The sequence below is a fragment of the Sminthopsis crassicaudata genome, chromosome 6 (genome assembly GCF_048593235.1).
Source record: "Sminthopsis crassicaudata isolate SCR6 chromosome 6, ASM4859323v1, whole genome shotgun sequence".
Classification (NCBI taxonomy): Eukaryota; Metazoa; Chordata; class Mammalia; order Dasyuromorphia; family Dasyuridae; genus Sminthopsis; species Sminthopsis crassicaudata.
Window position 1 is genome coordinate 181,885,727 of NC_133622.1, and position 14,619 is coordinate 181,900,345.

Here is a 14,619-nt window from a genome sequence, read left to right on the forward strand (position 1 = left end):
TGAAATTTTAGGGAGAGTTCTATAAAGATTGTCCAAATTAAAGCCACATATTCTCAGTGACCTCATTATAGAGGTAGACCTAGGAAAAGATGACAAAACATTTCTGGAAGATATGGCTTAGGAAAATGAAATGAATCCAAGAATATAGCTACTATTTAAAAGCAGTATGCAGTATATCATGAATGCTTTATTAAATTTTTAATTTTCTTTAACAGTATGATAAGCACAGAAGAAAATCATCCTTCCTTTCTCCTTCCCCAGTAAAATTGACTATTTTCAGATAGAAAGGATCTCAATTTTAAAATGAGGAGCTATTTATTGATGTTGAAAAACAGAAGAGAAATAACTTGAAAACAGACTCATCATTTTCAAAGGAAGTGTAAATAATGTAAATCAGTTCCATAATGAGCAAGACAGAAGTCTAGAAATAGCCTCAACCACCAAATACTTAAGCTTCTCACATAGACAGATGGGAACCACAGATACCATGTATTAGCTTAGAATCGAAGTTTGTAATATTTGACAGAGAAGAGAGATGAGTGTCCATTAGTCCTGTGGAGTCAAGAAACAGTGAGATTTGGTGGAGAAAAGAGCAAGTTTACAGAAAACCTGGCATGAGGCTTAATTAAATCAGGTCATTTTGCAACCCATACTGTAAACAGAAAAATTGGAAAAACTCTACTGAGATTTGTCTTTCAAGCTTCATCAGTAAGAGTAGATGCCATGTATTTGAACTCACATTATATTCAAAAATCTTGTATAAAGTCAGAAATGGAAAGAACAGCTGTGTCAAATCAAATATGAGCAGAAGAAGATGTCATGTGGGAAGGAGTTGGAGTAGGGAACATTTTGAAGTTTTTGAAGGGGTTAACTTTCAAGACATCTGAAAGAGGAGAGGCAGTCATATACTTAGGGAAAATAGTGAATGGTGTGAATTCAGTTCAGCAGGCATTGTTAGCAAATTATGCTAAAGACAAAAACAATAACTTGCATTCAAGAAAAATGAAAAGGGGAAATAATTGGGCAATTGATGTTTCTGTTTTTTCATTTCTATGAAATGGAAATGTGAGAAGCTATACATGTAAATGACTGAAGAAAAAAAAGGCAGGCTTTTACTTTTTTTTAAATGCTATTTTAAAGCAGGTCAGATCTTTATGGGCAACCAGTTGCCTTAAGTGTGCAGAGGACTACAAGCTCCTGTTGGGCTTACATTACTGTGCTTGAAGAAAAAAAGGCATTTAATTTGGAGACAGTGAGATGCCATTTTAAATGTTCCCCGCTAGTAAGGTATCTCCTGTATGATTGTTAAAATCACATTAAGATTTCTTAACAGATTAAACAGATAATTTACTATATGATTACTAATATTAGCCAAGGCATGGAATAGAATGATGTATGTTCACCCACAGTGTTTGCCACTATCTCAGAAGGTGTTCAATGAAGAGTTTGCCTGAAGAATATTCTATATGAGTGGCGCAATCTTTCATTCAATGTTTGAGGCAACATTATGTTGGTTGAATAAATGGGTTATTATTTGCAGAATTCAATATCTTTCACCCCAAACTCTACCCTCTTCCTGATGTCCTTATTGCTGTGGAGTTGGCTTTTGAAGCTAGTGTAGTATAATAGTCTTGCTGAAATTTATCATCCTGGAATTATTGTACATATAAAATGATGTGGCTTTTCATGCAATGTAACCATAGTACTTCGCTACATAAGCTCCACCACAGCCTTAGGTTACATGTAAAATAGTAGAAACTCATGATAGCTTGGAAAGAAATAAACCAGGGAATCCTAAAGTAGATTGAGAAATAATTCCATTTTCCTAATTTTCTATACGAAATGGATTACAAAAAAAACATAGCAATTTATTTTTAAAATGCACTGGGGGAATTAATGACTAATAGAAAACTCAGTGAATTCTTTTGTAAACCTCTAATATTTGGTTTCTCCAGTTGTTTTCTTGAAGTAAATAAAGCATGCCTGTATTTCTTTGTGTGTTTACTAGTAAGTTAGCAAGAAGTGTTAGCTTATTGAAAAAATTAATTTGCTCTTCGATGACCCCTGCTGGGAGAAACTGTTGCCCTTTCTTGGCATGTTAGATATGTGGAATTAGATGCAGTATGTAACAATGTATTTAAGTAACTTGTATCTCTTTAGTCATCTTAATACTGTTGAGTATGAAATAATGGCAATAATATCTGAAATGTATTTGAAAAATGAAATGCTTATATAAATGTGCGTTTGTATATGAAACACTAGGTAAGGTCTCACTCATTAAACCTTTTCCCCCCATTTATTGTTCAGTCAGAGCATCTGGCTTGGAGTTGGATGCTCTATCTACTACATCTCTGGGTTGCCTCATTTTTTTAATTAGCATCATGGAATGAATTGTTTAAGGGCAAAATAATTTCTCAGTTTTAGTGCCTTGAAACATGTTTAGCTGCTTTTTAAAAATTATTGTAAATTCTAGACAATCAAAGAAAAACCAGGGCTTCTGAACCTTAAAAGGTTCAGACTATGACTGTATTTAAGAGTTTACTTTTTGTCTGACTCCAGATCTGAAAAACTTGCCCTTTCATTTCCAGGATTTTTACCTTGTACAGTAAATCTTTGCCACTTGATCTGGCATGTCGAATATGGGATGTGTTCTGCCGTGATGGTGAAGAGTTTCTGTTTCGTACTGCCCTGGGAATACTCAAACTCTTTGAAGACATTTTGACCAAAATGGATTTTATTCACATAGCCCAGTTCCTCACTAAGTTACCAGAAGATTTGCCTTCAGAAGAGTTCTTCACATCTATTGCTGCAATTCAGATGCAAAGTAGAAATAAAAAGTGGGCTCAGGTAAATCACTCTCTACTATTTTAAAAGTTTCTCTTAAGTATGTGACTTTGCTAGGCAAAAAATAGAATTACAACTCCAATTTTTATTGTATCGTGAAGTTTACATATCTCTCACTTCACAACAGCTTTGTGAAGCAGAGTTAAGTATTATTATCATTTTGCAATTGAGTAAATTGAAGGGAAGTGATTTTTTTTTCTATGTCAGAGATTGTGACTTGCCCAGGGTCACACAGCTAGGAAGTGTTAAGTGTCTAAATTCAGATTTGAACTCAGGTCTTCTTGACTTCAGGGCTGATGCTCTATCCACTCCACCACCCAGCTGCCCCAGTACATTACTTCTTTACAATTTAGTTTCCTTATTTGCAAAATGGGAATGATACTTTTTACCACTCATTTCTCAGGCTCGTTTTGAAGAAAGTGTTTTGTAAATTGTAAAGCACTATGTAAATATGAATGATACCTATTAGTATTAGTAGTGTTTGCATCATTTTTGAATTTTTTATTAAAAGTAATTTGAATTGGTAAATCCTAAAAGGTATTTTTATGATCATGCTAGATTTCCTTTTGATAAAATGGTCATAAAAACTAAATACTGGCAGAATCAGGATGGTGGAGTGAGATCAAACATTTTTGCCTAGCTCATACAGCACTTTCTTTCTTTCTTTCTTTTTTTATTAGTGCCCCAAAGAAAATCAAGAAAACAGTCATCGTGTGTCATTTTTCCAGTCCAAGATAGCTTAGGAGATATAGATGTCTCCTGAAATTAGTGTTGAAGCTAGGGGCTTACTGCGTCAGCTGAAGTAGAAGCATTCTAACACCCAAAGAGATGAATACAGAGTACCAGAGAAGAAAGTACTACAAAAGAGAGCGATCCCCTGGGATCTTTGAACTAATGCTGGGTGCAGGAATAGTTGCCATCTGGCATCTTTGTCTTATAAGAGCCAATTCCAGGTCACAGATCTAGAATATAGTGAAGTGGTTGTGATCTGGCCCCTAGCTGAATTCCAGAAAAATGGCTGCATGGCAGTCACTCAGGATCAGAGCAACAAGTCAGTACTAGCCTTTAGCCCTACATATAAGCCTGAAGTGGAATAACAAGGACAAGAGGGTCCCGGTCCCAGGCCAAAGATGAGCCAGCACTTCAGTTCTGAACCTACAGATCCTTCCAATAAGTGAACAGTTATGGGGTTTAGCAGTAGTCTGCTGAAATTCAACCATGTAGAGGCTGACAAACCCAATCCTGAGTCAAGAACTTGCAGATCACAGATCTGGAGGCCAAGGAACAAAACTATTTTTGAATCATATTACTTTGGAAGTACTGAAAACTTGCAAAGTCCTTTCTGATGTTATAAAAGCAGCAAAAAGACATAATAGAATCTCAGACTAAATATCTCTGTACTTCCCTTTTCCCTGCCCTAGAAATTAGTAGAACCTAAAAACATATAACATATAAAAACATATAATACAAAGTCAGGAAGTAGGCTAGAAGAGTGAGCAACCAAAAAAGGAGGGGAAAAGAACAAAACAAAAAACTTTTGTCACTATGGTGATAAGGAAGCTCAATACATGAACACAAAACTTGAAAACATCTCCAAGTAAAGCCTCAAAGGAAAATATAGGTTGGACACAAGCCAACAAGATTTCCTAGAACAAGAAAGAGATTTTTTTTTAAAGAGCAAAAAAAAATTTTTTTAAACCAATTAAGAGTAGTAGAGGAACAAATGGGAAAAGCTTAATGAAAAAAAATCTTCTCAAAACTTAGAATTAATCAAGAGGAAGCTAATGACTTTGAGACATCAAGAAATCATAAAACAAAGACTGAAAAAATAGAAAAAAAATATGTAATGTATCATAGGAAAAAGAAAAGACAAGGAAAATAGTTTGAGGACTTAGGTGTTCTGGTCAGAACAATGACCAATCACAGTTCCAAATGACTCATGACAAAATGTTATTTACTTCCAGATGGAGAGTTAATAGATTAGTTATGCAAATTGAAATATATTTTCTTTCTTTCTTTTTTTGGGACATAGCTAATGGAAAAAGTTATTTTTCACTCTCTATATATGTAATGAGTTTTGTTCTTATCTTTTCTTTGGGGTAAGGCAGAGAGAAAGAAGAGCAAGAATTTGGAAATTCAAAATTTAACATTTGGAAATTAGATTAAAAAACAAACAAACTAAGTGCGAGCTGACTCATTCATAGATATACTTATTAGAATGTTTTTTTTGTCAAATGAACTAGTAAATGAGGAAAAAAAAAGTCAGTGTCTAACATAATTTATGGTTTATACTATACTTCATTTAATTTTTTACAGTTCCTGAGTTGATACTTCTTTCTTTTATTACTTCCCCCCCCCCCCAATAATATGAAATCTTGTTGCTCTGGGAAGAGGTTGAAAATATTTACTAAATTGAATTCCAAGAACTATTTGTGGATCTCATTGATGTATATCATTCTAATTCAGGGACAGATCCTATAGCCACCTTAGCTATTAGAAGCAAATTGTTACAGTTACAGATATCACATGTTCTTATAGTCTTTAGTTGAATCAGAGGAGGTAATTTGCATAAAAGCATTTGGCAATTATAAAGCTTTCTATGCCCATCAGCCATTATTACTGTTATTTCTCAGTGCCTTTCACATTAAAACATGAGAAGTTTTTGAAGTGGCACATTTTCTTATTTGAATTGTTTAATCATTGTGGGTCCTGTAGCATGCCCATTGTGTAAACCACTGCGAAACTCTTAAATCTAACCTCTTTTGTAACTGCCTTTACTGTCATGTCTTTCATGTAACTGTTTGTAGCTATGCATATATCCTAGGCAGCCTTTGGTTAACTGTCTCCCTTCTGATTTCTAGGTACTGCTTGCGTTGCAGAAAGACAACCGGGACATGGAAAAGGGAAGCCCTTCCCTCAGACACTGACACATCCGATGGATTGGGAGAAGAGATATCCAAGGGCAGATGTCTTGCTTTCAAATGGATAGAGGCATCTGAGAAACATCAAGTCTATTATTTTCAAGTTTTGTTAATAATACTAGAGTTGGCCTTAAAAACACATTCCCACACATACCTTTTTAAGAGAAAACCAAGGCTTAGCCTTAAAAAGCTCTGTGGCATGATGACTTGGTGTTGATTGTACACAGCCCTCACAATCTGTGCACGATTTTGAATAAGGGCAATGACTAAGTTTTTCCTTTCAGTTTCCAAACAATTTAATTACATTTTAGCTAGTCAGTATGAAACGGTAGAAAGACTCTACATTCTTATAGCCAGAATGTATAAGAAATGTGCTTTCGAAGATCTTTTAATCTGTGACACCAGTTCACATTTGCTTATTTTCATTAAGGAAGGTATTAATCTCAACTGTTTTTTTTTCCCCCCAAAGCTCTGGGTCTTGTTTTTGAAAACACATTTACCAAAGATAACATTCAGTGAAAATGGGATTAGGAATTGATACAACCAAAATTGCTACAGGACCTGGGGGAGGAGATCTGTTGCTTGTTTTGGAATTTTACCAAGTTGCCTTTTATAAAGTTTTTTTAGGATATGTGTTTATTTGAAGTGACACATTTAATATCCAAAGAGTACCAACTTCTCTCAGAGATTGTTCCCACATTCTCAGAGACTGCTTATTGGCAGTCATACCAAGAGGAAATAAAAACTTGGCAGGTGGAAGAACATAAACAGCCTTTATTTATTGATATAGATGAAATACAAATACAAAATCTATATGAAAGGAAATTATATGATAGACACACTCAGAAACAAAAAGAAAACTCCACAACAGTGGGTCATGCATGAGGGAAAGGCCACTTCTTTCCCTGACTTCATCAACTGAATGTCAGAATAAATCATAAGTGCCCATGGTTATCATCATGCGCTTTAGAAATTATCATCACAGAAGAATGAAGCAATATATACCTAATAGCTCTGAACTAGGATAGAAGAATCTTTTATGTCTGTTCTTACCTTCAGACAATTTTCCTAGTAAGGTAATTAAGAACTTAAGTTATTTTATTTGTAGAAAATGGTTGGGTTTTTTTTTTTTTTGGACAAAATTTTAGAAATGGGTGATAATCTCTTTGTAAATTCATGACCTTTCCTCTACCCCAGTTATCCACCAGCTTATTGGTTTCTTGAGTGCTGTTTTAACCCATTCAGATCATATTTTGATGTCATCACTTGACATTCCCATAAGTGTTTGCAAAATATTATATCACCATACAAGAAGAAGGAAGCTTTTTACTTTTATTTACATGTCTCATCCCCAATGACATACTTCTTTAAGTAGATTGTTGCTGTTGGTGACTGATCTCTTTGATTATATCAGAAATCTTATATCCATCCATACCTGACTATGGTGTTATTTCCATAGTTTTTCTAAATCTACTACTTCTTTCTTTTCATAAATCTAGATGTAATAGGCAACTAAAAGGTCAATAGATCTTCAGCTTAAGGTATCTACTTCTGAAGTCATCAGTATGCCTAACATCAAATACTTGCACTATATTGTGGTTTGTTACCTTTTAAGGAATGAACTTTTTTAGGTATGTATTCAGCTATAAAATGCTGACTCTCCTCCAGTGAGATTTGTAATGTGTTGTTGATGTCACTTATTGCCTCAGCCTTTAAAAAAGATGACTTGCCTATCATTAATTTTAATTTTTTTGAGAAGGCATTCCCTTTCCACTGGATGCCCTACCAACCTTTCTAGTCCCTAACCCTTGCAGATGCCCATTTCCTAAAATCAAGATGTTGAATGTAACACAGACTGAAAATGGCATGGTTATGACCAAGGGCCTGCCACAGCACTTGTGCACTGTTAATTATCCACAGATGTAATTATTTTTGTTCAATGACTTAGGATTTCTGATCTCTGAGGATGTATATATTTTCTATCTTTTCTTAGTGTACATAAATATTTGTTAAGTAATGAAGAAAAGTGATGCAATAATGAGCTTTGCACAGTTTGTGAAATTTTTCACCTGTCTAAAAATTCAGCTGTTTAACTTTTTTCATTAGGCTAATTTGGGGGAAAAAAAAAAAAAAGATTCCTTTGGATAGTATTATTGATGCATGTGAAATTGGTACAGGAGTCCTTGGCACTCTGTGATTGGATTACTTACTCAATCTCAAGTTTTAAAGAATAGTTTTCACAACCAATTCAGGGATTACCTAAGATTTTGCCAACTTAATTTTTACTGTTCAAGTGTGGGGAGGTTTAAACTGTAAGGCAGATGGACTTGTCCTCTTTTCAGGAGATATCCTTATCCAAAAGAACTGGGCTTCTCTTTAAGAATAACTGGAAAACAAATATAAAATGCTGCACCATTTCAGAAGTCTGCATTTTTCACTTTATGTGCAACTCAATTACAGAATCTAAGACTTCATGTTTGGGATTTTGTGCAACCTGCACTTTATAGTAGAGAACAAATTTGGCATCTTTAATCACTAGTCAGTCAGAATGTCTAATTTAGTTTTAAAAAGTTCATTTTAAAGGTACTTTATAACTGCTTATATTTTTCAATGTCTTAATTCAAATTGCTTATAGATAAGTCTTGATACACTTACTACATATCATGTTTTGATTGTACAGTTATTCATTTGTTTTATTTAGGTGAGTGTATCAAACAAAGTTTTTGAATTGTAAATATGTGGTTTTATTAAATAAAAGTCATGTAAAATTGTTTTATGTCCATTCATATACGTTAGCTGAAAGATTACTTTCTTATCTTCTAGATTAGAAATAACGCTTTATATTTTGTCTGAATTTTTAGTAGGTTTTATCACAAAAGTAGTTAAGGGCTTTCTTTTTATGGAAACAGGCAAACATTTCCCATTGTTTGAAGAAAACTTTTAATGGGGTGTCTTGTATTGCCATGTTAGAGATTCCTCCCCCTTGTAAAATGAAATCTCTCTGAAAGTAGGGAAATCTATATACTTGAACATACAGTCAATCAGATTTTATATAAATTATGAGATTGAGTTATTGATTCCAGTATGGACATTTCAAAAGTATTTAGTACCATTCCAACTTTCAAAAAGAGAGGAGCCCTACTAAATCTAACCATCAAAGGGGCTATAATAACTTGTCTTGTGGGCAGGGTGCTATAAGGGAAAGAGTAATAAATGTGAAAATGGAGGAACTGGAGTCTGCTCTTTTCTTATCTATGTAAGTATGGGGAAATTGCTGAACTTCTGGACTCACTATGAAAATGAAAGGGTTGAAATGAATGCTAGGGTCTTTTCTATCTTCTGATCATTTATCATTCACTTGTTCTGGGTTGGTTTTGCTTTCTTTCCTCTCTTATCATGGCCCTGATCACTCAGTATATACATTTCAAGGAATCTCTCTCTGCTGATTGTGGAGCTTGGACTTGGTTAACATAAATGCTGTTCAAAAACCTGGTCTCTTAGAGGTTTTCTAAGTGAGAGAGACCCTTCTTTCTCACTTTGGATCATGTTATATAGGAGGAGATAACAATATTTAAATTTGGTTCCCAATTCAGTCTATGGAAAACAATTTAGATTTAAAAATGACTAGGTACAAAACCCCCTTTAGAGATGTCATTGTATCGAAAAGGTGTTCCATTAATTTTTTGTCCCTTAAAATGCCAGAAAATTAGAACTTAACAAAATTTCAGATGATCTACTCAAGACCTCTTTTACATATTTTAAATTATTTTTCCCTCTTATTTCTAAATATATCTCTTCCTCTACCCCTCCTCTCTACTCAGCCATCCATCCTGAGTAGCACATTACAAAGGGGAAAAGTAGCTAAACGAGGATAACGTATCAACCCAGTCATGTTGTATGCAGTGTTCCACACTTGTAGTCTGCACTTTTATAGTGTTTTCATTATTTTGGTTCTTCCAATTTATAGTGTTGCGATCATATATTTTTACTAACTCTGCTTATGTCACCCTACATCAGTTCCTATATGTGTCTCCATGCTTGCCCTCCTTGCTGTGCTTTTGACTATCTGGATTTTAGTACCTTGTCTCATCTGCAGTCTCCCTCTGAAACCTTTGTCATTTTCTCATACAACCTTCTCACCCTGCAACATCACTCAGCTGAGTCAGTTCCCTTTCTCCTGGTGAGTTCTTCCTGGGGCCTCACTTTTTAGAAGAACCTCAAGTTAGCTTTCTGTCTTCCTAACTTTTCAGACTTAAAACACCATGCCCCTGCACCAGATTACCTTTACACTCTCTTCTCCCAATCTTTTAGAAACACCTTTTATCACACTATTGAATGTAAATATTCAAATCGAGGTATCAACGAACTTTTTTTAAAAATGGAGAAATCCCACACCAGCATCACTTGTAACTAACAAGCTTGGTCAATCAACTATAGATAGTGGAGACAATTCCTTTTTTGCTTATCTCTAGTACATTAGTGTTTATTTTCACTTGAAATCAGTTTCCTATTATATCCCTTTTCAAAAAAAAAAATTTCTCTTACATGAGCAACATGCTCTATATAACATTCTGATCAAGATATTGAAACATTATAAAAACCTAGACTCTGGTATGGAGCCAGGCTTATTTAGGTACTTTTGTTACTTTGCTTTATTAGCTCCTCTACCTTTCATTAGTGTCTAATATGTGGGACATTGTTAACAAGTGGGGTGGAGTAAAAGGGGTGAAGGATGAAAACAATTTATTGGTTATTCGTATACATTTCTTTACCATTAGAATTTCCATATTCACTACCTTACCAGACAACAGCCTAAGATAATCCTGAGACTTTATAACTATGAGACTTGACAAGTCACACACTCTCTGGGGCTCATTTTCCTCCATGAAATAACAGGATCAGCAATTATCTTTGTGACTTTTTCACTGACTCCCCCATGCCTGGAATGTTTTTCTGCCTTGTCCATCTTCTGGGTTCCTTCAAAGCCCATCTCCTGCAAGAGGAAAGCTCTTCCACTTATTTCCCACTCCCTTCTTTCAAGTGCTTTCATTTTAAACTTATTTCCAATTTATCCTGTTTTTTCCTACACACACATTTTTTCTGTAAGAATGTAATCTTAAGGGAAATTACTGTTTTGTTCTTCCTTGTGCTCCCAATGCTTAGTACACATTAAGAACTCAATAAATGCTTTGTTGACTGAGGTCAAAAGGTTTGATACACTTTCTAGATGTCAAAGGATCTCATAGATTTAAACTGAATATCCTCGTGCTTTTTACAGCATTTTCTCCATAGACAGCCTTATTAGGGTGTAGCAGTCGCTGCAGTTTCACTCCTGGTACTAATTGTTTCACTTTCAGCATTGTATAGTAGTGCTATAGCCAGGATAGACCTTGACACCTTGAGGCACCTAGAAGAATGATTCTGAATGAATGGCTTTCACTAAAGACTTTCACTTTTCAGGTCTAGATGAAATGGGAAAGAAGAAAAGCAGCCCTCTGCGTAGAAAGCAAGACAGTAAACTACCAATGAAATATAAGGTTGGGCTTTGCATTGATTAATGAGTACAGTATATAAATGGCATAATTATAAAATGTTTTAAAGGTATGGATGGAAAGTGGTTGGATGTTTTAATTTATCTTTATTAAGTCCAAATAAAACATAAGAAAATACCAACAAGAGAATCCTTTAGAAGTATTTGAAAACTGCAAGATCAAAAAGGCTAACTTTGAAATAGGATTTTCCAAACTACTTTGATGTGATTTGTGTGACATGGTCATAAGTAAAAACCCATCCCATGAGATCTCCTTTTCCCCTCTGAGTGAGCTCTAAGACCAAAAGTCCAGGTCCTGGTGCAATCAATCTATTAAGACTAAATTACAATGTCAGTTATTCTAGATTGCTAAGCAAACATGCATATATATATATATATATATATATATATATATATATATATATATATATATTTATATTTATATTTTAAGAAACACATTTTAGTAGAGTGAAAGCTTTGGGCCCTGCTGTCAAAGATTTGAGAGCTTTAACTTAAAAAAAAAAAAAGTTCTTTGCCCTTTAAATATTTCTGGACTTTTAAGAAGATCTGAGACAATCAGAAAAGGAGACCATTAAGGCTGAAACTAATGGTAGTATCATTCAAAGAATAGTCCTGGCCAAGAAGTACATTTGAGAAAAATAAACTACTTTTTTCTGCTACTTATTTCTATTATATTCTTCATGTATCTAAAATATATCTTATAGTCTAATTAAATGGTGGATCTAAAATAAATATTTGTGAATGATTTATAGAGCATTTTATATAATTGAGGAAACAAATCAATTTTTAAAAATTTAATAATTCAATTTATGCATGGGAATAAAGTTAATTTTCTTTATTCTTCTCATACCACCCTTCCCCTTACCCCCTTCCCTCCTCCACCTCCCCCCATTCCCTTTCACAGAAGAGGCTTCTGGTTATCTTTGTGTATTTCCTCAAAGTGAAATGAAAATTCTGCAGGTGGCTGATGATTTGAAATGGTGAAATGGTTCAAAACTAAAAGGTTTTTTTGCCCTTTTCTACACTACGGCCAAGATATATACTTTAGTTAACCACATTATGTGGTTTCTTTGACCCTGTTTTAAATTCATTAAGATGTTCAACTCATTTAAAATAAGTTGTCTCAGCTTAGTGTCCAGCACTAATCTTAATAGTTATAAGCTCTATTTTTCAATATAGTTTTTCCCCCCTCTATGCACCACAGGTCTTTTTTAAGGAATGGCACCTATTGAAAAATAAGTCCACTACAGGTTAAATTCCTTATGAAAACTGGAAAGGTTTTGCCGAAGATCCACATCAATTGTTTCTGACGTTCACGATGGGAGAAATGCTTTGGCTTCCTTTATTTTCTGTTTGAGCCCTTTGCAAGAGAGTGTCAGCCCAGCGTGCTGGCGCTTAAGTGTTTCCAGTCGCTGGCTGAGCAACTCGGTTTGGTCCACCTTTTGCTCCAGGTCCCGAAGAAGCATCTCTTTGCCCAATAGTCCACACTTCTGGTGTAACTTGACGTTATCGACTCTAAGGCTGTCCCTGGCCTTCTTAGTCTTGGTCAAGATGTCCCTCTTCTGGGCCACCTGAGCATCGATCTCCATAAGGTCTGACTTGAGGCCCAGATTCTCGAACTCCACAAACTGCAATTTCTCTTTCACGTGGGTGATGATCTGGACGTTGCTGGTGACTTTGTAGTGCAGTTTTAAGAGCTCCTCGTTGCGCTCCTCCACTTTCTCGTTGAAGGTCTGGTTCTCTATCTTGAGCTGCTCGAAGTCGATGAGGTGCAGTCCTTCAGTCAGCTCCTCCTGCTCCTTCATCCTGGCCTCCAGCTGAGTCAGGCACTGCTTGAGCTGCACGTTCTCCAGGCGGACGGCGCTCATCTCCTTCTCCTTTCGGTCCTCCACCGCCTGGATCTGCTCCACCTCGCGCAGCGCCGCCTGCTTCCCGCCCGCAAAGCGGCAGCTGCCCATGGCCTGCAGGATCACCTGTTTCTTGACCGTCTGGAAAGACCTCCACTCCTTCTCTACTTGGGCCAACTTGTCCTGGCAGTGCTGCCGGAGCTGCTCGAGCTCGCGCTGGTACCACTCCACGTCCTCGTTTTGCTGCTTCTTTAGCTCCTCCAGCGAGTTCAGGTAGCGCTGGTACGTCTGCTCCTTCTCGGGCGTGTCCAGCTCCGAGGGCGTCTTATCGGCCATCTCCACTCCGGGCTCCGAGCTCTTCTTCTTGCGCAGAGCCTGCGAGATCTTATGCTGCAGGTGCACGTTGTACTGGTGGATGCGATTGCGCTCCGAGAGCAGCCCGTGGTACTGCTCCAGGAGCTCGCTGCGCAACTGCTGCTCCTGCATCTTCAGCTCCATCTCGTCGGGGGCCTCCTCCGCCTCCTCCTCCTCTTCCTCCTGCTCGTATAAGACTTCTTCCCCCTCGGGGGAGCCCAGCGACACGTCGCTCTCCCCATCCCCTCTCAGGGCCCGCCGCGCCCTGTCTCCCGCGACCCAGTCCTCGACGCGACTTTCGAAGGACTCTGGGATCCCGGCCGCGCTGCTCTCGCCGGCGTCAGAGAAGGTCGACGGAATCTCCCCCTCCTCCTCCTCCCCTTCGTCCTCCTCGGCCTCAGCCTCCGTCTCGGCTTCTTCCTCAAGCTCTTCGCCCTCGCCCTCATGCTTCTCGGCCTCACCCTCATGCTCCTCGGCCTCGCCCTCAACCTCCTCAGCCTCACCCTCATGCTCCTCGGCCTCGCCCTCATGCTCCTCGGCCTCGCCTTCGCGCTCTTCGGCCTCGTCTTCGCGCTCCTCGGCCTCGACCTCACGCTCTTCGGCCTCTTCGGCGTCCTCCATGACTCTTGGCTCAATCTCCGCAGTCTCATCGCCCTCCGCCGGTTCCGCCTTCGAAGCCATTTCCTCCGGCTCCCCGCCGTCCTGGTTCCCGGCCTCGGAGACATCGGGCACTTCCTCGCTCGTTGGCTGCGGAGTTTCCAAAGGAGCCTGGGCCCCTTCGGGTTCCTCCTCGAGCACTTCCATCCCTTCCCCTACGTCCGCACGTCAGCAACTCTCCTCACACGCCGAACTCGGGGACGGGAGAAAGGAGTGCGGTGGAAAACGGTTCCTTTTCTGTTTGGTTTCCCGGGGCAACCGGAGGCACTAGTAGCGACGGGGGTGATTGGCTTTTCTCTTTCTTCGTCCGCCAATGGGAGATCACGAAGCCGCGGGGAGAGTTGGGGAGGGCCGATTGGGCGAGGGCGGGGACAGTGGGGCGGGGCGGGGCGTGACAAAAGAAGCGACGTCGGCATACACCTCATCCCTCCCTCCTCTCTCCCTC

The 14,619-nt window shown here is 38.0% G+C and overlaps 2 protein-coding genes across 7 annotated transcripts in view; one reads left to right on the plus strand and one right to left on the minus strand.

The window, feature by feature from the left end:
• TBC1D14 (TBC1 domain family member 14) overlaps window positions 1–8,539 on the plus strand; it is a 121,896-nt gene extending 113,357 nt beyond the window's left edge. For all 6 annotated transcript variants that reach the window (XM_074272585.1, XM_074272584.1, XM_074272586.1 and 3 more), the window contains 2 exons: window positions 2,589–2,847; window positions 5,706–8,539. In XM_074272585.1, the coding sequence (XP_074128686.1) occupies window positions 2,589–2,847; window positions 5,706–5,771 (325 nt within the window). In that variant the 3' untranslated portion in view covers window positions 5,772–8,539. The remainder of the gene's footprint in view (window positions 1–2,588; window positions 2,848–5,705) is intronic.
• A 3,597-nt stretch (window positions 8,540–12,136) lies between these two features.
• Window positions 12,137–14,598, minus strand: CFAP184 (cilia and flagella associated protein 184). The gene has a single exon (XM_074272590.1). It carries the CDS (start codon window positions 14,319–14,321, stop codon window positions 12,630–12,632), a length of 1,692 nt encoding a protein of 563 aa, XP_074128691.1. The 5' UTR covers window positions 14,322–14,598; the 3' UTR covers window positions 12,137–12,629.
• Between the last annotated feature and the right edge of the window lie 21 nt (window positions 14,599–14,619).